The following is a 23,767-nucleotide window of genomic DNA, read 5'->3' as shown; positions in this document are numbered from 1 at the left end:
TACAGCTACTATGGAGTGCCTGTTGTGGCCCAGCAGGTTAAGAACCTGACAAGTATCCATAAGGTTACTTGTTCAAATCCTAGCCTTGCTCAGTGGGTTAAAGGATCTGGTGTTGCCATGAGCTGTGGCATAGGTCACAGAAATGGCCCAGATCTGTTGTTGCTGTAAGTGTGGTATAGGCTGGCAACTACAGCTCCAATTCAACCCCTAGCCTGGGAAATTCCAAAGCTGCAGGTGTGGCCATTAAAAAAAAAATTGTACAGCTACTATGGAAAACAATATTGGCAGTTCCTCAAAAATATAAAAAAACAGAACTACCATATGATCCAGTAATTCCAGTGCTGGGTAAGTATCTGAAAAAAAAATGAAAACACTGATTTGAAAAGATACATGCACCCAGTGTTCATAGCAGCATTATTTACAATAGCCAAAATATGGAAGCAAACTTAGTGTCCATGAACACCTTAATGGATAAAGAAGATATGGTATGTGATATATATATATATATATATATATACACACACACACACACACACAGTGAATGATTCCTCAGCCCCCCAAAAATTATTTTTTTGTGCCATTTGAAACAACATGAATGGACCCAGAGCATATTATGCTTAATGAAGTAAGCAAGACATAGAAAGGGCAATAATGTATGTTTTCATTTTTTTGTGGAATCTAAAAAATAAAACAAAAATGAATAAAAACAAAACAGACACAGACTCAAAGACACAGAACAAACTAGTGATTACCAGTTGGGAGAGCTGAGGGAGGTTCAATATAGGGAAAGGGAATTAAGAGGTACAAACTACCAGGTATAAAATGATTAAGATACAAGGAAGGGATGTATAGCACACAGAATGTAGACAACATTTTACAATGACTTTAAGTGGAGTATAAGCTATAAAGTATTGAATTGCTATGTTGTACGCCTTAAACCAATATAATGATATAAATCAACTGTAGTTGAAATTTTTTAAAAGAGAGTGTTTTAAATTTTTGTCTAATTTTTCTATAATATGAATTTCATCTTGAGCGAATTAGACTGTTAATTCAGCTTATAATTTAGATTTTTGTTTGCTTTGGGCCTCCTTTCTCAAAGAAAGATTTATCTTTTTATTTTGTTATTATTTTTGGCTCTCTCAGCATCTCCTCTGGCAAAAACGTGTGTCAGCCTCCCTGCTGTTCTCAGTAGTTGGTGAATAGTTCTTTCCAGGCTTCTGGTCCTATATCCTTAAGGATTTTTTTTTTTTTTTTTTTTGCTTTTGCTTTTTAAGGCCACACCCATTGGCATATGGAGGTTCCCAGGTTAGGGGTTGAACACCACAGCCGCAGCAATGCAGGATCTGCTCCATGTCTGCAACCTACACCACAGCTCATGGCAACACCAGGTCCTTGACCCACTGAGCAAGGCCAGAGATCAAACCCACAACCTCATGGTTACTAGTCAGATTTGTTTCCACTGTGCCACAATGGGAACTCCCTTAAGTATGTTTTAAAGTGAGGATTCAGGATTTCCCATTATGGTGCAGTGGAAACAAATCCAACTAGTATACATGAGGATGCAGGTTCAATTCCTGGCCTCACTCACTGGGTCAAATATCCAGCATTATCATTAGCAGTGGTGTAGGTTGCAGGCATGGCTCGGATCCTGCTGTGGCTGTGCCATAGGCCAGCAGCTGTAGTTCCAATTCAACCCCTAGCCTGGGAACTTCCATGCCAAGGGGGAAAACCTTAAAAAAAGCAATAAAAAAATAAACTGAGAACTCAGAGTTGTTGCCCTCATGATGTGGGCACTATGGCAGGGATAAGAGGCTCCTCACTTAGAGATCTGTGAGTTATCTTACTGGACATTGTATAGAGGCTGGGCTGTGAAAGCCTCTCTTCTCCTGTGTGGCATCCTGCTGTACAAGCCTTCCTCTACTCTCCTTTTTCTGGCCCAGTGCTTAGTGATGCCCTCTGAGTTCCCAAGGGCCCAACTTTGATGCTCCTCTAAGGTTGCTCCTCCAGCTTGTACTCAACTTTCACTTATTCTCCTTCCCAATTCAAGGCTCACCCATCCTCTCGGAGCAGAACTTCTGAGTGGATTCTTCTAGGAGAGAGTGTCCCATCCAACTTTGTCTCCACAAGATGGCTCTCCTCATTGAAACCTCCTTTCTCAGCCTGTGGTAATTTCAGTTTGTAATTCTTATATTAAACCTGTCTTCAGTGTTTCCATGATTTAATTTATGACCTCTCCCTGACACCAACCATGAGACTGGGGCTGTCTTAATGCCCACATACCTTGAGAATTTGAGCAAACACTAAATTAATATAAATTTCTGTGTGTCACAGGTCAGTTTCTCAGAAGGAGAATGAGACAGCTTTTGCATGCAAAAGTTTATTAGAGAATGCTCTCAGCATTGAAAACTTTGGTGGAGGAAGGGAGTTAAGGAAGCAAAATTGGACACAGGAAGAAGTTTTCTGCAATTCCTCAAATGATCCTGTGGAGAGGCTGGAGTTGGGGGGCTCTGAAGCTGGGATGGCCTTTCAGGGTCAAACTGAGCAAGGCAGTCAAATATTTGTACCCTCCACTGACAAGTCATGAGATTCAGTCTGCTCCCCAAGAAGAAGCATGGCTTTGGGCAAGGTGCCTCTCTTCAGCCCTGAGTAACTTGTGAGAGGGACACAGCTCAGAGTTGTCACCTGTCTGCTCCCTCAGCAGCTGAGGGATAAAGAATCTGAGTCTTCTAGTCTTTGTAATCCAGAAGGCTCAGCCTTAACCCACATTGCCTACACTCAGCATAGACATGCTATATTGAATTAATGAGACAATCTAATTACCTCTGGCCAAAGAATGTTATTTTCAGTAGTGCACATTTGTATCTACAACAATCAAACTGCAGTTGATTAAGTCACATTCCCAGAGCCCATAGCTATAAATGAAACGACATTGCCAAACCATCCCTAACCTGCACCACATGGACACCTCGCCAGGAGTTTTCTGAGAGCACCAGCAACTTCCTTATTTCTCAGGCTATAGATGAGTGGGTTGAGCATAGGGGTGATCATGGTATAGAAGGCAGAGACCACTTTGTCCTGTTTGGAGGAGTGATAGGCCTGGGGCCGCATGTAAGTGATCATAGCAGCCCCATAGAAAAGAGACACTACAGCCATGTGGGAGGAACAGGTCGAAAAGGCCTTCTTCCGACCTTCAGCTGAGCGCATGTGGAGCACAGTCACCAGGATCAGCAGGTAGGAGACAGAGATGACAGAGAAGGGCAGGAGCAGCATGAGTACACAGCACACATAGATCATAGTCTCATAGAGGGAGGTGTCAGCACAGGCCAGCTTAAGAACTGCAGGGATATCACAGAAGAAGTGGTCAATTTCCTGGGATCCACAGTAGGGAAAGCTCAGGGTATAGATGGCCTGAATCAACCCATCCACCAGGCCAAAGAGCCAAGACCCCACCACCATGAGCCAGCAGACACGGCAGCTCATGACCACTGAGTACCTCAGTGGGTTGCTGATGGCCACATAGCGATCATAGGCCATGAAAGCCAGCAGGAAGCACTCATCCCCCAGAAGAGTGAGGAAGAAGAGGATTTGAAAGCCACAGCCTGTGAAGGAGATTGACCCATGGCCCAGGAGGAAGTCGATGGCCATCCGCGGCACAATGGTAGAGATGAGCATGAGGTCCATGAGTGACAGCCAGCTGAGGAAGAAGTACATGGGGATGTGCAGGCGAGAGTCAATGTTGATGAGGAGGATCATGAGCCCATTGCCAGAGAGAGCCACCAGAAACATGACCATGATGATGGAGAAGAGGAGGAGGTGCAGGGGTGAGTGGGTGAAGAGTCCCAGGAGGATGAAGTGAGAGATGAGAGTCTGGTTTCCCATTAAGGCCATTCTTTCTGCAGAGGGATGGGCCAGACAGAGGGTTGGGATCTGAAGCAGGAGGTTTATGTTTAGTGCTATAATACTGTGGCCATTAACACTTTCCACAAAGTTTTGTGTTCTTCAAATTTTACTTGGTTTAGAATAACAATTATGACCAATTAAGACAATGAATCTTAACAAGCAATCAGTTCTTGGTGCTTTAAATTTCATGTCTTTCTGCATGTAGTTGAGAAGAAAATTTTAAGTTTTTCTAAGATGGGCACTGCTTCTGCCTCTACCAGGATTGGTCTGTAGTCCAGCCAGCATAGTTTCTTCTACAAAGCTACAGGTGAGCCTCACTCAAGGATTTGCTTTGTCAGGCAAAATTAAATTTGGATAACAGCTATCTGATAAAGTGATAGTAAAGACTGAAGGTGAAAACATAAGCTTTACCTAATAATATAGAAATGATAAAAGTTGACATTAGTTGAGCATTTCTCATGCGCCAGGCACCATAATGAGCACTCTATCACATCTTCATATTTAATCCTCATAACTTCCCTGAAAGAATAAATATTATCCCCATTTTGCAATTTGGAAAAATTATTCACTGCAAGATTTAGAAATTATTTTCAAATATAAAAACCTAAAATTTTTCAAAAAGATAGTAAATGAGAAACTAGAGGCAACACAAAGGCCCAAAACAAAGAGAAGCTAAATAAGTTATGGTATAGTCAAATGATAAAATGTTATGTTTTCAATGGGATATTTATGACATTTGCTCTGAGATACAGAGCAAAAAACATATATCAAGTAGTATTTTTAAGTATTTCAAAAGACTGGGAGAAATATGCCAAGATTATGTGAATCTTGAATATGTGGCTCTTTCTAGGTAGCAGGGTTAAAATTTATCTCCCTCCAATCCTTTTTAATTTACACATTTTCTAGAAGATACATGGATATATTGTTTAAATTTAAAGTAATGTTTTATAATATTATTGGCATCCATAAATCTGCATCTTTCGTATAGAATATCAGTATTTAGTGAAGTAGTAGAAAAAATAAGTATATCTTATTTGCAATTGCAACAGAAACTGTGAAGTACCTATGAAAGAACTCTACTTCTAGAAATTATAAAACATAACTGGAATACAGAAAAGAAGATCTGAAGAAATCTCTGTGTGTTCTTAGAGACATAAGCTCAACAGCATAAATATGTAAATTCTCCACAAAATTAATCCTTAAATTCCATGTGATCCTGATTAAAATCAATAGGATAATTGCATCTTGAAAATGGCAGTGTAGGAGTTCCCGTCGTGGCTCAGTGGTTAACGAATCTGACTAGGAACCATGAGGTTGCGGGTTCAGTCCCTGCCCTTGCTCAGTGGGTTAACGATCCCACGTTGCCATGAGCTGTGGTGTAGGTTGCAGACGCGGCTCAGATCCTGCATTGCTGTGGCTCTGGCGTAGGCCGGTGGCTACAGCTCTGATTCGACCCCTAGCCTGGGAACCTCCATATGTCGTGGGAGCGGCCCTAGAAAGGGCAAAAAGACAAAAAAAAATGGCGGTGTATAATTAGAATTCTCTCAGAAGTCACCAAAAGACAGTAAAGAGATTGAGAGAAGAAACATTGTAAATGTTAGATGAGGTTGGTCTGGCTAAAAGAAGAAGCCACCAAATAAAATTGGAAGGGACACCAAAAGCAGTAGAAACTGAGTAGGGTGAAGAGAAAAGTGCAAAAAGGACACTTGTGAGCCCAGACCACAAATTAACCACCCCAAAGAGAGAAGAAAAACCAAAATTGCTCATTTGTGTCAGCATAGGCTAAAATATGGTACAAGGAACTTCTTGGAATGTAGTTTATCCCAATAAGCAGGGGAGGAAGGAATTGAACAAAGACTCCCACAGATAAGCCGTATTTGCAAGAAGAATTCTGTCTCAATGGCAGGGGGAGAAGAGAGGATGTTCATTAGGAACAGTCCTACAGTTTCCCAACTCAGTAGTCCAAGGAAAACTAAATAGTATCCTCAATAGCCAGGGTCCCAAGACCTAAGATACACTAATAACTCAATTTCTGGGTTAAAATGACAGGTTGAACAAATCTAATATCTGTTTCCTCAAAAAAAAATATCACTAGAAGGAGAGAAATCACAGGTAAAATTAGAACAATAGAGAAGACAAGAACAACAAAGCTTTTAGAACCTGGGAGCAGCTGGGCAGGTGGTAACTACTTGTAGACCCAAGTAGGCTGGAGGAATGATTAAGCCAGGGTATTGCAGAATGAAAGTGAAGATTGCCTGAAAGTCTGATGGAAAAGCAGAGTTCCCTCCCAACCCCACACACATGGGCCTTTTCCTTGCTCATCCTGGCAGAAAGTAGGAAAATAATTCTCCAGGGAAAGGGAAGCCAAAATTCCCAACCCCAGGGGAGGCCCATTGGAGGTAAGGGTGCTGTGAACTCAAGAGGATATGTGAAGAAAAGGGGGGTGCCTGACAGGGACTCCCACTCAGCTCCCAGGACCTAGATTTATTCTGGAAAAACAGATGAGCCTCTGCTCAATCCAGTTTCATCCCCTATTCTGACAGTGTGGATAATATAGGAAAATGTATATAAAAGCCTTTATTTTTTTATTTTTTTATTTTATTTTATTTTATTTTATTTTCCACTGTATACCATGGGAACCAAGTTACACTTTATTTTAATGCCTGGCACATAGTAAGTGCTCTAAACATATTGGCAGCTGTTCTGAAGTCTACAAGCTTCATCACCTATTATACTCTGGACAAAGGGAAGCAGAAGGAGGAATATAAAGAAAAAGTTTTTCTAAAAATGAGATGCATTGAAAATCAGAATTTGGAGTTCCCGTCGTGGCGCAGTGGTTAACGAATCTGACTAGGAACCATGAGGTTGCGGGTTCAGTCCCTGCCCTTTCTCAGTGGGTTAATGATCCAGCGTTGCCGTGAGCTGTGGTGTAGGTCACAGACACGGTTCGGATCCTGTGTTGCTGTGGTTCTGGCGTAGGCTGGCGGCTACGGCTCCAATTCGACCCCTAGCCTGGGAACCTCCATATGCTGCAGGAGTGGCCCAAGAAATAGCAAAAAAGACCAAAAAAATCAGAATTTATAAGTTGAAAGCCAGCTTGGATACTGTTTACTGTGACTCATCGGATGCATACATTATGTTCAATAAATGCCTTTTCATCAATTGGTTGGAAAAATAAACTTGGCTAATAAAGGAAAGCCCACTATAATGCAATCTAATACCTAGATACCAATTGAGAAAAAAAATTTTCCTGAAAAAGCCTTACCAGGTGGCTAAAATACAAATAGTTTTACTTGTGCAAAGCAGGAGCTATCCTAGGGCAAAGGGACCTTCCTGCACCCATCAGATCAGACTTGGCAGAAACCAAGGTTGTGCACAAGAAACTCCTGCAGAGGTGTACCTGGGAATTTTGTCAGAGAGCCCTGAAGCAGAAAGGGGAGAAGTCAAAAGCATGGTACAGCTTTCTCAAAGAGAGGGTAACTATAAGGTAGGAAGAGAGAGGAGCAAACACATGAAAACATGTTTCTCCAAATAACAGCAGAGTCTTGACTGACCTTAAACTAGATGTGGTATAGGAGAGACTGTCTAACATATATATGGAGTTTGGGGAAGCAGCTAACAGAAACTTGTTTTCAAGTATTGGAAACATAGGCATACATGGTAGGTAGGCATGAGAGGACTTCACCACTGTCTTTCAAAATCTAGCAACTAGATACCATCAGAGACAGATAACTCTCCCAGTACCTTAAAGAGTCCAATTTCACATGGTCTAGCTATTGCTGCATCCTCTCTTGAGGATGAGAAAAAATAGTGCTCACTTTTCCTAAAACCCGTGATGAGATCCTAAGGAGGTAATTTCTTCTTTCTTGTGGGTCTCAGTCTCCAAAGCTTTAAAATAAATACTAGGTCAAACAGCTCTCAGGTCTTCTTTAGTTCTACCATGGATAAAGGATTAAGAAGGAAAAAATTCAAAAACAAAATTTAACCACACAAGAGTTTTCTACCTTCAGAGAAATAGACAAGAGAATGTCAGGGATAGTTGTAGAGTGAACAAACATTTTAAGAATTTGATAACAGAAAGGTGAAATATAAGACACAGAGAATAAAACCTATATGTGAAATCATGTAATCAATGACATCAGGAAGACCTGGAGAGTCAAGAGTCTGATCTTATTGAGAGCCCTATGTCCTTAGTGAAAAGATTCCACAACCCAGGGAGGGATGCTCTGATGAGTCATTTGTGTCTGTGATGGGGTCTCAGTGCAAGAAAGCTTGCACATAAAAATATTTTTGAAGGGACAAACCTGAAACAGAGGCAGGAGGGACTGAAGAAAAGTAGAGAAGAGAAATTTCCAGGAAAAAGAAAGGACAAAGATTTGGACAAATCTCCTCTAGAATCTCCTCCTATTCCATGAAAATAGAATATTCCACAGGCAAGAAATACCCCATACTTTCCACCATAGCTATGGAAGGATTTTGAATAAATTCATTAAGAAAATGCATTAAAATGGGAAGAAAATTGATCCGAAAGAAGGACCCCAGAAAAAGCATAGAAAAGTGACATTCACGCTAAAACCTGGCAGAATTTTTAGGGGTTAAGAAAAAGCCTCCCAGAAACAAAAATTAGAGCACAGAGAGACCATACATTCCTCATCCAAAAGCATAGCAGTGTGGTGTTGGCTAGACCATGAGCAGAGGAGCTTCTTGCTGAGAGACAACACAGAGGCTCTCACCTGTGGTAGAAGCTCCTTGCTGGGTCAGGTCCAACACTCAGCTGAGAGGTTTTATTTCTTGCCACTTCTCACTGCCAACCATTGATCTCCTTTCTGCTGCGACTAAAGAAAGTTACTTCTGTTCTTACAAGTCCTTAGAGAACCCTTCTATGCTACATCTCTGTCCCCAGTCTCTTGCAATTAAACCTCTTGGGGAAGGAAGCCTCCTGCAAAGTTCTCTGTTCATCTTGGCTCACCAACAAACAAACTCTCTCCCAGGGGAATGTGGAGAGGAAAACTAGGAAGAGATTCTATGGTCCGTCTAGGAAGAATTGTCTATCTTTCTATTCCAAAATAGAAAAAATTGATTGTGTTACTGTGGTGATCATTTCACAATGCATACATATATCAAAACATTAATGCCTGGGAGGAGGGGGAGAGAGTGGGATGGATTGGGAGCTCGGGGTTAATGGATGCAAACTGTTGCTTTTGGAATGGATTAGCCATGAGATCCTGCTGTGTAGCACTGAGAATTCTGTCTAGTTACTTATGACAGAGGAGGATACTGGGAGAAAAAAGAATGTTTGCATGTATGTGTAACTGGGTCACCATGCTGTACAGTAGGAAAAAAACTATATTGGGGAAATAACACTTTTATGTGTGTGTGTGTGTGTGTGTGTGTGTGTATGTGTGTGTGTGTGTGTATAATTTGTACAATTACACTTCAGTAAATCTGAAAAGAGAGATATCCTATCAAAAAGTTTTAACCTCCCAACAAAGAAAATTCTAGGTCCAAATTGCATCATTAGTGAAATTTACCCAATATTTAAAGAAAAAAATAATACCACTTCAGCTCAATTTCTTCCAAACATATATGATGAAATATTTCAACTAATTCTATGAGGCCAATATTACCCTGATTCCAAACATAGACGAACACACCACAAGAGACAAAATTGCTGACCAGTATCCCTTATAAATGTAGGTGCGAAAATCATCAACAAAATGAAACCAAACAAAATCTAAACTCACACAAAAGAGATATACATCTTAACCAAGTAGAATATATGTCAGGAAAGCAAGGGTGATTCATCATATGAAAATTTATTAATTTAATACATCACATTAATAGAACAAAGTGGAGAAAAACAACATAATTTTCTCAAATGATGAGTAAATTTGACAAATATAAACATCCTTTCATGATAAAAACACTCAGAAAACTAGGAATAGAAGGAAATTTCTCAATGTAACAAACGGCATTTGTGAAAAACCCACTCCTGACATCATACTCCTGAAGACTTTCTAACAGCAAGAACAAGAAAAGGATTCCCCAATTGGACCATTGTTTTTCAACATTGCTGAAAACTCTAGCCAGAAAAATTAAGCAAGAACAATGAATAAAAGTTATCCAAATTAGAAAGGAAGAAGTAAAAGTATCTCTATTCTCAATAAATAAAATCCCAAAGCATGTGCGTACACACACACACACACGCACACAATTAGAACTAATAAACAAATTCAGCAGAGTTGAAGGGTATAAGATCAAGATGCAAAAATTACTTGTGTTTCTATATACCAGCAGTGAACAATCACAAATGGAAATTTTTTAAAATTTCATTTACAAAAAGCATCCAAGAGAATAAAACACCTACGGAGTTCCTGTCATAGCTCAGCAGAAACATATCTGACTAATATCCATGAAGAGGCAGGTACGATCCCTGGCCTCACTCAATGGGTTAAGGATCCAGCATTGCCATGAGCTGTGGTGTAGGTTGCAGATGAGGCTCAGATCTGGCATTGCTGTGGCTGTGGCATAGTCCAGTGGCTACAGCTGTGAATCAACCCCTAGACTGGGAACATCCATATGCCAGGATGTGCGGCCTTAAAGAAAATAGAATCAAATACTTAGCAACACATTTTAAAAGGAAGGGAAATCCTTGTACGTTGGAAACCATAAAATATTGAAGAAAGAAATTAAAGGCCTAAATAAATAGTAAGAAATCCCATGTTCATTGATTGAAAGATTTAATATTGTTAAGATATTTGCCATCTTAACACTACCCAAATTGATCTATAGATTCAGTGCAATCATATGAAAGTTCCAATGACTTTTTCTGCAGAAGTAGAAAAGCCAACCCTTAAATTCATATAAAAATACAAAGAAATCTGAGAGGCCAAGATAATATTGAAAAAGAAGAACAGATGTGTGGTTGCCAAGAGGGAGGGGGAGGGAGTGAGAGGGACTGGGAGTTTGGGGTTAGTAAATGCAAACTATTGCATTTGGAATGGATAAGCAATGACATCCTGCTATATAGCACAGGGAACTATATCCAATCACTTGTGATGGAACATGATGGAGGATAATATTTTTAAAAGAATGCATAGAAGTGTAAATATAACTGGCTCACTTTGCTGTATAGCAGAAATTGACAGAACATTGTAAATCAACTATAATAAAATTTTGTTTAAATAAAAAATAATGTGAATTGAGCACAAAAATTTAAAAAAAGAAAAAGAACAAAATTTCCAAACTGACTAATAAACCTACAGTAAGCAAAACAATATGGTACTAGCACATGAATAGACATATAGACCAGGAGAATGGAATTGATCTACAAATAAATTCACATCTATGCAACATGATTTTTGACAAGTGTGCCAAGATCATTCAATGGGGAAAGTACAGTCTTTCCAACATATGCTCCTGGAACAACAGGATATCCATATACAAAAAAAAAGTGAAGTTGAACCCCTACTTCACATTGTATACACTAATGAGTTAGCATAGACCAATGACCTAAATAAGAGTTAAAGCCATAAAACACTTAGAAGAAAAATATGGGTCAATCTTCATGACCTTTCATTTGGCAATGGACTCTTAGTTATGACACCAAAGCACAAGAAACAAAAGAAAACACACATACACATACACACATATGTGACTTCATTAAAATGTTAAAACATCAAAGTATAACACTGCTTTTAACCTTTAGCCTCTAGCTGGTCTAGTGGCTAGGACTCCTGGTTTTCACCCAGGCTGCCCAGGTTCAATCCCTGAGCAGGGAATTAAGATCTCACTTCAATCCATTGCTCACTACTATCTCTCCAAGATCACTACCAGAGGCAAGGTAGAGGCAATGTTCATAATGTACAGCAGGAATGACTGGTAAATAGAATGATTTGATCCTGAGAACCTTTGTTGGTAGCTAATTGATCACAATGTCTCTCAAAATTCAATGAGAAGACTCAACCTACAAATTTGGAAAAAGTCAAGTTCTGGTAGCCAGAAACTCTATACAGTGACAAGTCAAGTCCTCCTACCTAGTTTTCTAACTTAAGCCAGTTAATGGACCTGGAAGCTCTTAAGCAAACTTGATCTCCTCATGGAAAAACCCTAAAACACCACCAATAGTATATACTGTATGTCTTCTAAACCTTCACTCAGAAGGATCTGTTGCCAATTACTGGAGTGACCATGCATGGGGAAAAAGAATACATTCAGACCTTTTAGGAATTAAAAGTTTTTGGCCTTTACAGAAGGTGAATGAATCTTAGGAAATTGCTATAGATTATTATTATATAATTAATCAGATGGTAACTCTAACTGCAGTGACTATTTTAGATGTGGTCATACTTACTGGAATAAATCAGCACAGTCCTTGATATCTAGTGTGCAGTTTGTTGACCTGGAAAATTCTTTTTTCTCTATAACAACTTGTAAGAACAACTAAAAGCAGGTTGCTTACTTTCCAGGGCCAACAATATGCCTTATATAAACTTGTCTTGGGACTACATCAACATTTGTATCAATACTTGCATCAATACTGGGTAGAAAGTGGCTATGGTGGAACAGAGGTTATTCACAAGCTTACCAACACGGATATAAATACATAACCTCAGCAATATGACCTGGTTACTACACTGTCACAAGTACCTAAACTTCCATCAGTAGATATGAATTTTGAGGACCAGAATGGTGCCTTTCCTTTGGGAAATCAGCTGACTGTCTAGTAGAAGATTGATTACATTTGATCCCTTTCATCATGAACAGGGTAGAAATTTGACTTCACTGGAATAGACTTCTATTCTAGACACAAATTTGCCTGCCTTGCCCACAATGCTTCTGACAGCACTACTACCTATGTATTTGCCAAAGGCTTCAGATATGATCAAAGTACACTGTACAAAACTACTTCTGATCAAGGAACTGTTTCATATCAAAAGAAAGGAAGCATGGACTTGGGTCCATGGAAGTGACCTATCTTTTATCTATGCCATCAACCAGAAGTAGTTGGCCTCAGTTATGGTACCAATTCATTTACACTCTCATTTCAGAAATGAAACCTTGAAATTATACGGTTCTATCTCACAGAATGCAATATGTGCTTTGATTCAATATATGGTACTATTTTGCTCATAACTGAACAGAAAAGTTTTCAGCCAATCAGAAATTTAAACTTCATCTGGTTATTTTGGGCTTGTCATGCCAATGAACAAACAGGTAATAAGACAGCATTTATACCAGAGTGGAGTCAGTAGATTGATTTTTTTATAATTATTTTTTATTTTCCCACAGTACAGAAAGGGGGTCAGGTTATCCTTACATGTATACATTACAATTACATTTTTCCACCACCCTTTCTTCTGTTGCAACATGAGTATCTAGACAAAGTTCTCAATGCTATTCAGCAGGATCTCCTTGTAAATCTATTCTAAGTTGTGTCTCATAAGCCCAAGCTCCCGATCCCTCCCACTCCCTCCCCCTCCCATCAGGCAGCCACAAGTCTCTAATCCAAGTCTATGATTTTCTTTTCTGAGGAGATGTTCATTTGTGCTGGATATTAGATTCCAGTTATAAGTGATATCATATGGTATTTGTCTTTGTCTTTCTGGCTCATTTCACTCAGGATGAGATTCTCTAGTTCCATCCATGTTGCTGCAAATGGCATTATGTCATTCTTTTTTATGGCTGAGTAGTATTCCATTGTGTATATATACCACATCTTCCTAATCCAATCATCTGTCAATGGACATTTGGGTTGTTTCCATGTCCTGGCTATTGTGAATAGGGCTGCAATGAACATGCGGGTGCACGTGTCTCTTTTAAGTAGAGTTTTGTCCAGATAGATGCCCAAGAGTGGGATTGCGGAGTCATATGGAAGTTCTATGTATAGATTTCTAAGGTATCTCCAAACTGTTCTCCATAGTGGCTGTACCAGTTGACATTCCCAGCAGCAGTGCAGGAGGGTTCCCTTTTCTCCACAGCCCCTCCAGCACTTGTTATTTGTCGATTTATTAATGATGGCCATTCTGACTGGTGGGAGGTGGTATCTCATGGTAGTTTTGATTTGCCTTTCTCTTATAATCAGCGATGTTGAGCATTTTTTCATGTGTTTGCTGGCCATCTGTATATCTTCTTTGGAGAAATGTCTATTCAGGTCTTTTGCCCATTTTTCCATTGGTTGAGTGGATTTTTTGCTGTTGGGTTGTATAAGTTGTTTATATATTCTAGAGATTAAGCCCTTGTCGGTTGCATCATTTGAAACTATTTTCTCCCATTCTGTAAGTTGTCTTTTTGGTTTCTTTTTGGTTTCCTTTGCTGTGCAAAAGCTTGTCAGTTTGATGAGGTCCCATGGGTTTATTTTTGCTCTAATTTCTATTGCTTTGGGAGACTGGCCTGAGAAAATATTCATGATGTTGATGTCAGAGAGTGTTTTGCCTATGTTCTCTTCTAGGAGTTTGATGGTGTCCTGTCGTATATTTAAGTCTTTCAGCCATTTGGAGTTTATTTTTGTGCATGGTGTGAGGGTTTGTTCTAGTTTCATTGCTTTGCATGCAGCTGTCCAGGTTTCCCAGCAATGCTTGCTAAATAGACTTTCTTTTTCCCATTTGATGGTCTTGCCTCCCTTGTCAAAGATTAATTAACGATAGGTGTCAGGGTTTATATCTGGGTTCTCTATTCTGTTCCATTGGTCTGTCTGTCTGTTTTGATATCAGTACCGCATTGTTTGGATGACTGTGGCTTTGTAGTATTTCTTGAAGTCTGGGAGAGTTATGCCTCCTGCTCGGTTTTTGTTTCTCAGGATTGCTTTGGCAATTCTGGGTCATTTGTGCTTCCATATATATTTTTGGATGGTTTGCTCTAGTTCTGTGAAAAATGTCATGGGAAATTTAATAGGGATTGCATTGAACCTGTAGATTGCTTTGGGTAGATTGGCCATTTTTACAATATTAGTTTTTCACAACCCAGAAACATGGAATATCTTTCCATTTCTTTACATCTTCTTTGATTTCTTTGATTAAGGTTTTATAGTTCTTGGCATATAGGTCCTTTACCACCTTGGTCAGGTGTATTCTGAAATATTTGATTTTGTGAGGTGCAATTTTAAAAGCTATTGTATTTTTGTATTCCTTTTCTAATGTTTCATTGCTGGTATACAGAAATGCAACTGACTTCTGAATGTTAATCTTATATCCTGCTACTTTGCTGAATTTATTAATCAGTTCAAGGAGTTTTGGGGTTGAGTCCTTAGGGTTTTCTATGTATAGTATCATGTCATCTGCATACAGTGACAGTTTTATCCCTTCTCTTCCTATATGGATGCGTTTTATTTCTTTTGTTTGTCTAATTGCTGTGGCTAAGACTTCCAAAACTATGTTGAAGAGCAGTGGTGAGAGTGGGCATCCCTGTCCTGTTCCAGATTTGAGTGAGAAGGATTTCAGTTTTTCCCCATTGAGGATTATATTTGCTGTGGGTTTATCATAAATGGCTTTGATGATATTCAGGAATGTTCCCTCTATACCCACTTTGGCAAGGGTCTTGATCATGAATGGATGTTGGACTTTGTCCAATGCTTTTTCTGCGTCTATTGAGATGATCATATGATTTTTGACTTTTTTTTGTTAATGTGGTGTATGATGCTGATTGATTTCCGTATGTTGAACCATCCTTGTGAACCTGGGGTGAACCCAACCTGGTCATGGTGTATAATTTTTTTGATATGTTGTTGGATTCGGTTGGCTAAGATTTTGTTGAGAATTTTTGCATCTATATTCATCAATGATATTGGGCGATAGTTTTCTTTTTTGGTGGTATCTCTGTCTGGTTTTGGAATGAGGGTGATGGTGGCATCATAGAATGTCTTTGGGAGTATTCCTTCTTCTTCAACCTTTTGAAAGAGTTTAAGGAGGATGGGCACCAGTTCCTCTTTATATGTTTGATAGAATTCACCTGTGAAGCCATCTGGTCCTGGACTTTTATTTGTAGGGAGTGATTTTATGACCTCTTCAATTTCATTTCTAGTGATGGGTCTGTTCAGTTGGTCTGTTTCTGCTTGATTCAGTTTTGGCAGGCTGTAAGATTCTAGAAAATTGTCCATTTCTTCCAGATTGTCAAACTTGTTGCCACATAGTTGTTCATAGTATTCTCTTATGGTTTTTTGTATTTCTGCTGTATCCGTTGTGATTTCTCCTTTTTCATTTCTTATTTTGGTGATTTGGGTTCTTTCTCTCCTCTTTGTAGTGAGTCTGGCCAGGGGTTTGTCAATTTTGTTCACCTTTTCAAAGAACCAGCTCTTGGTTTTATTAATTTTCTCTATTGTTTTTTGAGTCTCTATTTTATTGATTTCTTCTTTGATCTTTATAATTTCCTTCCTTCTGCTGACTTTAGGAAGGACTTTTTCATTCTTCTTTTTCTAATTCATTTAGGTGGAGGGTTAAGTTGTCAATTTGGGATCTTTCTTCTTTTTTGAGAAAGGCCGGGATTGCTATAAATTTCCCTCTGCGCACTGCTTTCGCAGCATCCCATAGATTTTGAGAGGTTGTGTCCTCATTATCATTTGTTTCAAGGTAGTTTTTAATTTCCTTCTTGATTTCCTCATTGGTTTTTTAGTAGCATGTTGTTTAGTCTCCATGGAGTAGGTTTTTTTCTCTTTCCTTTTCCCATGGTTGATTTCTAATTTCATGGCATTGTGGTCAGAGAAGATACTTGAGATAATTTCTACGCTCCTAAATTTATTGAGATTCGCTTTGTGTCCCAATATGTGGTCGATTCTTGAGAATGTTCCATGCGCACTTGAGAAGGATGTGTATTCTGCTTTTTTTGGATGTAGTGTCCTGAAGATATCAATGAAGTCTACCTTTTCTATTGTTTCCTTTAGGATCTCTGTTGCTTTATTGGTTTTCTGTCTAGAGGATCTGTCCATTGATGTGAGGGGGGTATTTAGGTCTCCTACTATGATTGTATTCTCATCAATATCTCCCTTTATGTCTGTGAATATTTGTTGTATGTATCTGGGTGCTCCTATATTTGGGGCATATATGTTGATGATAGTAACATCCTCTCCTTGGATGGATCCCTTAATCATTAAGTAGTGTCCTTCTTTGTCTTTCTTTATGTCTTTTGTTTTAAAGTCTATTTTGTCTGATATGAGCGTTGCGACTCCTGCTTTTCTGTCATGTCTATTGGCATGAAATATTTTTCCCCACCCTTTCACTTTCAGTCTTTATGTATCTTTTGTCCTAAGGTGAGTTTCTTGTAGGCAGCATATTGAAGGTTTTTGCCTTTTTATCTACTCAGCCACTCTGTGTCTTTTGATTGGAGCATTCAGTCCATTGACATTTAAGGATAATTGATAGATGATTCTTTATTGCCATTTTGAACCTCGTGTTCCAGTTGATTCTATGGTTCTCCATTCTTCCTTTCTTTTTTTGGTTGGATGGTCTCCTGTTATTATCTTCTTGAGTGTACTTTTTTTTTTTTTTTTGCAAATGCAATATTTGGTTTTGGCTTGTGGTTGCCCTGTTTTTTAAGTACGCTAACCCCTTCCCATAATTGTGTGTTTTAGCCTGATGGTCCTGTAAGTTCAAACACTTCATTACTATATTAAAATTAAGAAGAGAAACATACAAACAAACAAACAAAAAGGATTATTTACTTCCTAACATCCCTTGCCTACATTTTATGGTTTTGATGATTCTTTTTCATTTTTTTCTTTTTAATTTTATTTTGTTTGAAGCATGTTCATGATTAAATCTGTATGCTGGCTTATTTGAGTGACTGCTCTCTGATTGCAGTTTCCTCAGGCCTAGTTCTTCCTCTTCTTTTTTTTCTTTTCTTTTTTCTTCCCTTTCCTTCCTTTCTTTTTGGTTTAGAGAAGCCCTTTCAATATTTCCTTTAACCTGGGTTTTGTGTTGCTGTATTCTTTAAGTTTTTTGGAATAACTTTTTATTTCCCCTTCTATTTTAAATGATATTCTTGCTGGATAGAGTATTCTAGGTTGCATATTTTTTCCTTTGAGCACTTTAAATATCTCTTGCCATTCCCTCCTGGCCTGTAGTGTTTCTGTAGAGAAATCAGCTGATCACCTTATGGGGAGTTCCCTTGTAGGTAACATTCTGTTTTTCTCTTGCTGCCTTTAGGATCCTCTCTTTATCACTAACTTTTGCCATTTTTATTATGATGTGTCTTGGTGTGGGTCTGTTTGGGTTCAGTTTGTTTGGGGCCCTCTGTGCTTCTTGTATCTTGAATCCAGTATCCTTTAGATTTGGGATGTTTCCAGCGATAATTTCTTCAAATATATTTTCCATCCCCTTATCTTTTTCTACTCCTTCTGGAATTCCTATTATGCGTAGATTGCCCCGCTTTATATTATCCCATAGGTATCTTATATTGCTTTCCAGTTTTTTGATTCGGTTTTCTGTCTGTTGACCAGATTGAGTGATTTCCATTATTCTATCTTCCATATCACTGATTCGTTCTTCTGCATTATTCATTCTGGTTTTTACTGCCCCTAGTTCCGTTTGCATCTCTGCAAATGAATGTTCTAGTTTTTCTTGGCTCCTCCTTATATTTTCTCGTTCCTTTCTGAGGGTATCTGCAGTACTGTTCATATCTTCTCTGAATTCCTTCAGTATTTTCACTATTTCTCTTTTGAACTCCAGGTCTGTCAGACTGCCGAGATCTGTTTCATTGTTGACTGTTTTAGGTGAGTTCTCCTGTTGGTTTGACTGGGGGTGGTTTCTCCACTTCTTCATCTTGCTTGTTGTTTTCTTTCTCCTGAGGGAGTTGTACTCTCCGTTATCGGGCAGTGTTTGCCTTGTCACTGCCGTGGAATATTTCCTGAGGGCTGGTGTTGTTGGTCAGCCTTTTCTGAGGCAGTGTGGCTTTTCTGGAGTTTTGATGGGGCTAACAGTGTTTCTTTGAAGCAAAGGAGGACTTCCTGAGGGCAGACAGGACTGGGAGGTCCACACCACGATGGTAGCAGATTTCACTTGGTCATGCAGAGCTTGCTCTGGTGTTTTTAGGCTGTGCGGTTCTTGCAGGGTGTTGGCAGTGTTGGGCAGCTGCTCTTCAGGGGTGCATCACCCCCTGGGGGCTGGAGCAGCTATCTGGGTCACTGAGAACCTAAGAGGCTCTTCCCTAGGGCAGCCCAACTCAGAAGGACAGCCTGAGAATGTAGGCGGATCTTTTCACAGTCTGGCCAAGCTTGTTGCAGCTTTTCTGGGCTGCAGGGGCTCCTCCAGGGGTCTGATTGTGCTGAGCATCTATTCCGCAGGAGTGGGGCACCCCCTGTGGGCTTGGGCGGATAGCAGGGCCACTGGAAACCCAAGAGGCTTCTCCCCAGGGCAGCCCGACTCAGAAAGACCGTCTGAGATCTTTTCCCGGCTCGGCCAATCTTGTTGCAGCCTTTCTGGGCTGCAGGGGGTCCTGCCTGGAGCTGGCAGTCCTATGCAGCTGATCCACTAGGTCCTGGGCCCCCCCTGGGTTCTTGGGCAGGTAGCACAGCTGTTGGAAACCCAAGAGGCTCCTCCCCGGGGCAGCCTGACTCAGAAGGACCATCTGAGATCTTTTCCCGACTTGGCCAGGCTTGTTGCAGCTTTTCTGGGCTGCAGGGGGTCCTGCCTGGAGCTGGCAGTCCTATGCAGCTGATCCACTAGGGCATCCCCTGGGGGCTTGGGTGGGTAGCAGAGCCGCTGGAAATTCAAAAGTCTCCTCCCCGGGGCAGCCCGACTTAGAAAAACCGTCCAAGAATTAGGCAGATCTATTCACTGCCTGGCTAGGCTTGTTCTAGCTTTTCTGGGCTGCAGGCCTTTTCTCGGGGGCTGGTGGTGTTTGGTGCTGCTCTGCGGAAGTGTAGCCCCTCCAAAGGGCAAGCAGGCCTGTGCAGGGACAGCCCCTGCGGTGGTAGGCTTCAGGCAATTGTTGAGGCCAGCCCTCCTGGATGGCAGGCAGCCCCAGGTTCCACGAGAGTGTAGGGGGTGGCAGGGCGTGTGGTGGGGGAGGGGATGCACTGGGAAGCACAGCTTTCAGCTAGCTAGCGGGCCTGTAAGCTTACTGTGGCATGAGGGGTATTCTATGGGGACCCACCCCTTCTTCTCTCCCCTCCCCAGCACAGGCGCAGACCAGGCTCTTCTCCCAGGTTCCCTCTGATGCGGCTTTCCACTTCCCCGCCCCTGGAGTATTGCTCCCTTCCTCTGTGACAGCTTTTTTTCTAGTCTCCCAGGCAGTCTCTGCCCTGTCAAATGGTTTCTAGACCTCCCAAGCATTTTCTGCTGCGCCCCGCCCCCCCAGCCCGTTCTGGGGGACTAACCTCTGGAGCCAGCCGAGGTCTCAGTGCCCAGCCCCCATCCAGGTGTCCCCTGTCCCTTTCCAGGTGACTAACCTCTGGAGCTGAGGTCTCAGTGCCCAGCCCCTACCCAGGTGTCCCTGGACCCTTTCTCGGGGACTAACCTTTGGAGGCGAGGTCTCAGTGCCCAGCCCCCACCCAGGCGTCTCCATTTTCAGTGACTGTGCCCATAGATCAGATGGTCCGTTCAGTTCTTGATCGGCTTTTCCGTACTCCAACTTACTGCTACACTCTTCTCTGCCTCTGGAGATTCCTCCGGTTCGTTTGATCTTTCCCCCATGTAGGTGACTTTCCAGGGTGCGGGATCCCTTTCTCCTCCACAGTTCCCTTTTGGGAGCACCCGTCCCACTTGGATTCACCTTCTCTCACTCTCCTCTTTTCTCCCGTTCTGCCCAGTAATGTCACGAACTTCTTGCCGTTATTGGAGTTTAGGTTCCTCTGCCAGCGATTGGTTGCTGTTCTGTGCGAGTCATTTATTCTGTAGATGTGCTTTTTTTGTTGTGTTTGTGGGAGAGGGCGAGCGTGTCCCCCTACTCCTCTGCCATCTTGTCCTCTCTCCAGTAGATTGATTTTAATTACAAGGTTTAGAGAAGATAGTTTCCTGAGACAGGGAATTCTCTGGAGCTTCTATCAGTTCTTCTATGACCAAGAGTAAAAGTAATGGAAAAGTACAGCAATCAAAAGTAGAGGACACTGAAGATTCAGACCTTTTGGGGATGAAGATGTAAGGTATGCCACCAGGTAAATTTTCCCAAACAGGTGAGGTTCTAGTTGAAAGCAAAGGAAAGAATAATTTGAAAGTGAAGAAAATTATAAAAATCAAAAATATTGATTAACCTATTGATGTGTGTGTATGTGCTCCTGTACATGTATATGAGCTAATTTGTTTTTCTCTCTCTCCTCCTGGGAGAATGTCTGTTCAAGTCCTTTACCCATTTTTTAATTGAATTGTCTTTTTACTGTTGAGTTGTAGGAGTTCTTTATATATTCTGAATACTAGACTCTTATCATAAAGGTGATTTGCAAAAATTTTTCCATTCTGTGCATTATTTTTTTAACCTTCTTTTTTCCATTTTGTGAATCATTTACTTATGCATTTCATGCTACATGTACATTTGAAATTATTTCCTATTTGGGTGCATTAAAGAAAATTTAACTCCAAACATACATATCTTCTGTTGCACATATGAACACGTTTTTGAGGGGTGAAAACACTCCCAAGATCAGGGTGGCAACTTTATTAATGCTCTTACCTTCCAGAATTTCATAGTCACACACTCAGCTTTAAAAGATTCTCATCCATGTGTGTTTTACTGCTTGTGTGGGACTGTGTAGCAAGGTAAAGGCAATGAAGACACTAAGTTTGTTCAAGATCTTGAAAGGCAACATTATGAAGAGACATTTTTATTTTTCTTTTAAACCCCCAAACATAGACCTGAGCCATAAAAATCAGGACAATAATTTGAATCAGGGTTGCGGAAGTAAGGATGTCAGACATAGGAAGTAAGAGAAGGAAATCAACAATGATTCTGCTGTTTATGAAATTTAATAAAAGGTATACATCATGAACATTTGTTCTTGTAATATTTTTCTATAAATGCACCAGGAAAATATGGAAATAGGTATTTGCTAAGGAAAACATTTAGGATTAAGTTTAGTTCTTTGGCAAATTAAATTTTTTTTCCTGCCCAGCAGCATATGGAGTTCCAGGCTAGGGATCAGATCTGAGCCAAGTCATGTCCTACGCCATAGTTGCAGCAACACCAGGTCCTTAACACACTAGGCCAGGCCAGGGATCAAACCTGTGTCTCAGTGCTCCAGAGACTCCACAGATCCTGTTGTGCCACAGCTGGAACTCCCCTCTTACTATTAATATACTGATTGCTGTTGATAGCTAATATGCAGAGATTGTGACTGAATGTGAGCTATAACTAACATTACCCATAGATGGATACCATGACTAATGAAGGGTAATATGTATATGAACAATAGTTATACATTGTTACATTGTTGCTGTTTAATTAAAGTTCAAATATGGATAAAATGGTCTGGATGCTGAGTAGCCAAATGAGTAGACTGTGCCAGTTCTTAAGCTATTGCCTCAACTCATAACACATTTCTGCACTCAAATGTTTGATGCTGGGGCTGCTTGGTCATCAAGGGTCACATTAGGATCTGCCAAGAGGGCCACTATAAGGAGTGTGTAAGCCAGGAAGGGACAGAAGAAACTAACTCCATCATGATTTCCTATTTTTCCTATCAAATCATCCCAGCAGCGTCTCTTCATCCTGGCAGTTGATTTGACTTTGAAGTTTATTTTCACACTTGCAGAACAAGCATCATCCTATCCTTCAGAGGAACAAGCATTAGCTGACCAACATCTATTCCTTGGCACTCTGGGGATGGACACTCTCCTGTGAACAACTAGGGTACCAGAACCAGCTGCATAGAATAGAATCCCAGCTATGCAAACCTCTCTTTTTCCTCTAGGCTCTAAGGAAACCACTGTAATTTAGGGAAAGGCAGGCTTCTCTGTTTCCTATTGGAGACATCTCCATAGGCACCTTCCAAAATATGAATACTACCTGGTCAGTGCTCACTCCTCAGACATCTGGGCTCTAAGACTCTAAGTTTTAACGACTCTAACCTCTTTTATAACCACAGACCTAAGAATAATAGCTTCTTTCTGCAGGTGGTTTTTCCCTCTGCAATCCTTAGTGTTCTGTTTCACTATTTCAGTTCTCAAATATCTGAAATTATTTACACAATTTTTTCTGTTAAAATAACTGACATAGTTTATTCATGCTGGACCATTACTGATATGTTATAAAATAATGACTCAAATTCTGTCTTTATTTCCATTATAATCTTCACCTTCCAAAATAGACATAGTCTTACTTTTGCAGAACTTGAAGTACAGAAATAATCAGAGCTGCCACAGCAAATTTGGCATGTGAATAGAGGTTTTAAAAAGGTTTTTATGTATATTATCTCATTACTGTATTATTCTTGCATTCATTAAATGAGATTTTTATTGAACAGTTACTATGTATAAGGCACAGAGCCAGGTACTACAAATACATGAATAATTTCTAAGCAATCAGGGATACAGTCATAATTCTTGGAGGAAGTTTTATAAAGCTTCTAATGGGTGAAGACTAGGGACCATACAAGAAGAATTATAGAACTCAATTTCTGCCATATTTATTAGGCTGAATCATCAATTAAATAATATAGATGATACATAGAGGAAAAAAAAGACAGTGCCCAGCACATAGTAAGCTATCAATAAGATGCAGTTATAGCCAAGAAGCATTAAGAAACAGTGTATTTACTTCAAAGACATCATAAATGATCAATAATGACAATAGTAACAATGCATTGCTTCTTCATGGAGCTTTAGATTTACATGTACTGATCCCTATAAAATCCCTGTGAGGTAGGGCAGTTGTCATGATTCCCATTTATTGATGAAGAAACAGACACAAAGAGTGAGTGACCTACCAATATTATGCAACCAAG

At 40.3% G+C, this 23,767-nt stretch overlaps 1 protein-coding gene across 1 annotated transcript; it reads right to left on the bottom strand.

The window, feature by feature from the left end:
* Window positions 1-2,946: 2,946 nt before the first annotated feature.
* LOC110259612 (olfactory receptor 2V1-like) lies at window positions 2,947-3,909 on the bottom strand. Its single transcript, XM_021085088.2, has one exon. The coding sequence runs from the start codon at window positions 3,889-3,891 to the stop codon at window positions 2,947-2,949; it is 945 nt and encodes a 314-aa protein (XP_020940747.1). The 5' UTR covers window positions 3,892-3,909.
* Window positions 3,910-23,767: the final 19,858 nt, after the last annotated feature.

The sequence above is a fragment of the Sus scrofa genome, chromosome 2, assembly GCF_054392235.1.
Source record: "Sus scrofa isolate SSC_HxYL_T2T_F1_AM1 chromosome 2, Sscrofa_HxYL_maternal_Yorkshire_Landrace_v2.0, whole genome shotgun sequence".
NCBI classification, from domain to species: domain Eukaryota; kingdom Metazoa; phylum Chordata; class Mammalia; order Artiodactyla; family Suidae; genus Sus; species Sus scrofa.
The sequence above is the reverse complement of the archived record's forward strand: the minus strand, read 5'-3'. Positions and strand labels throughout refer to the sequence as shown.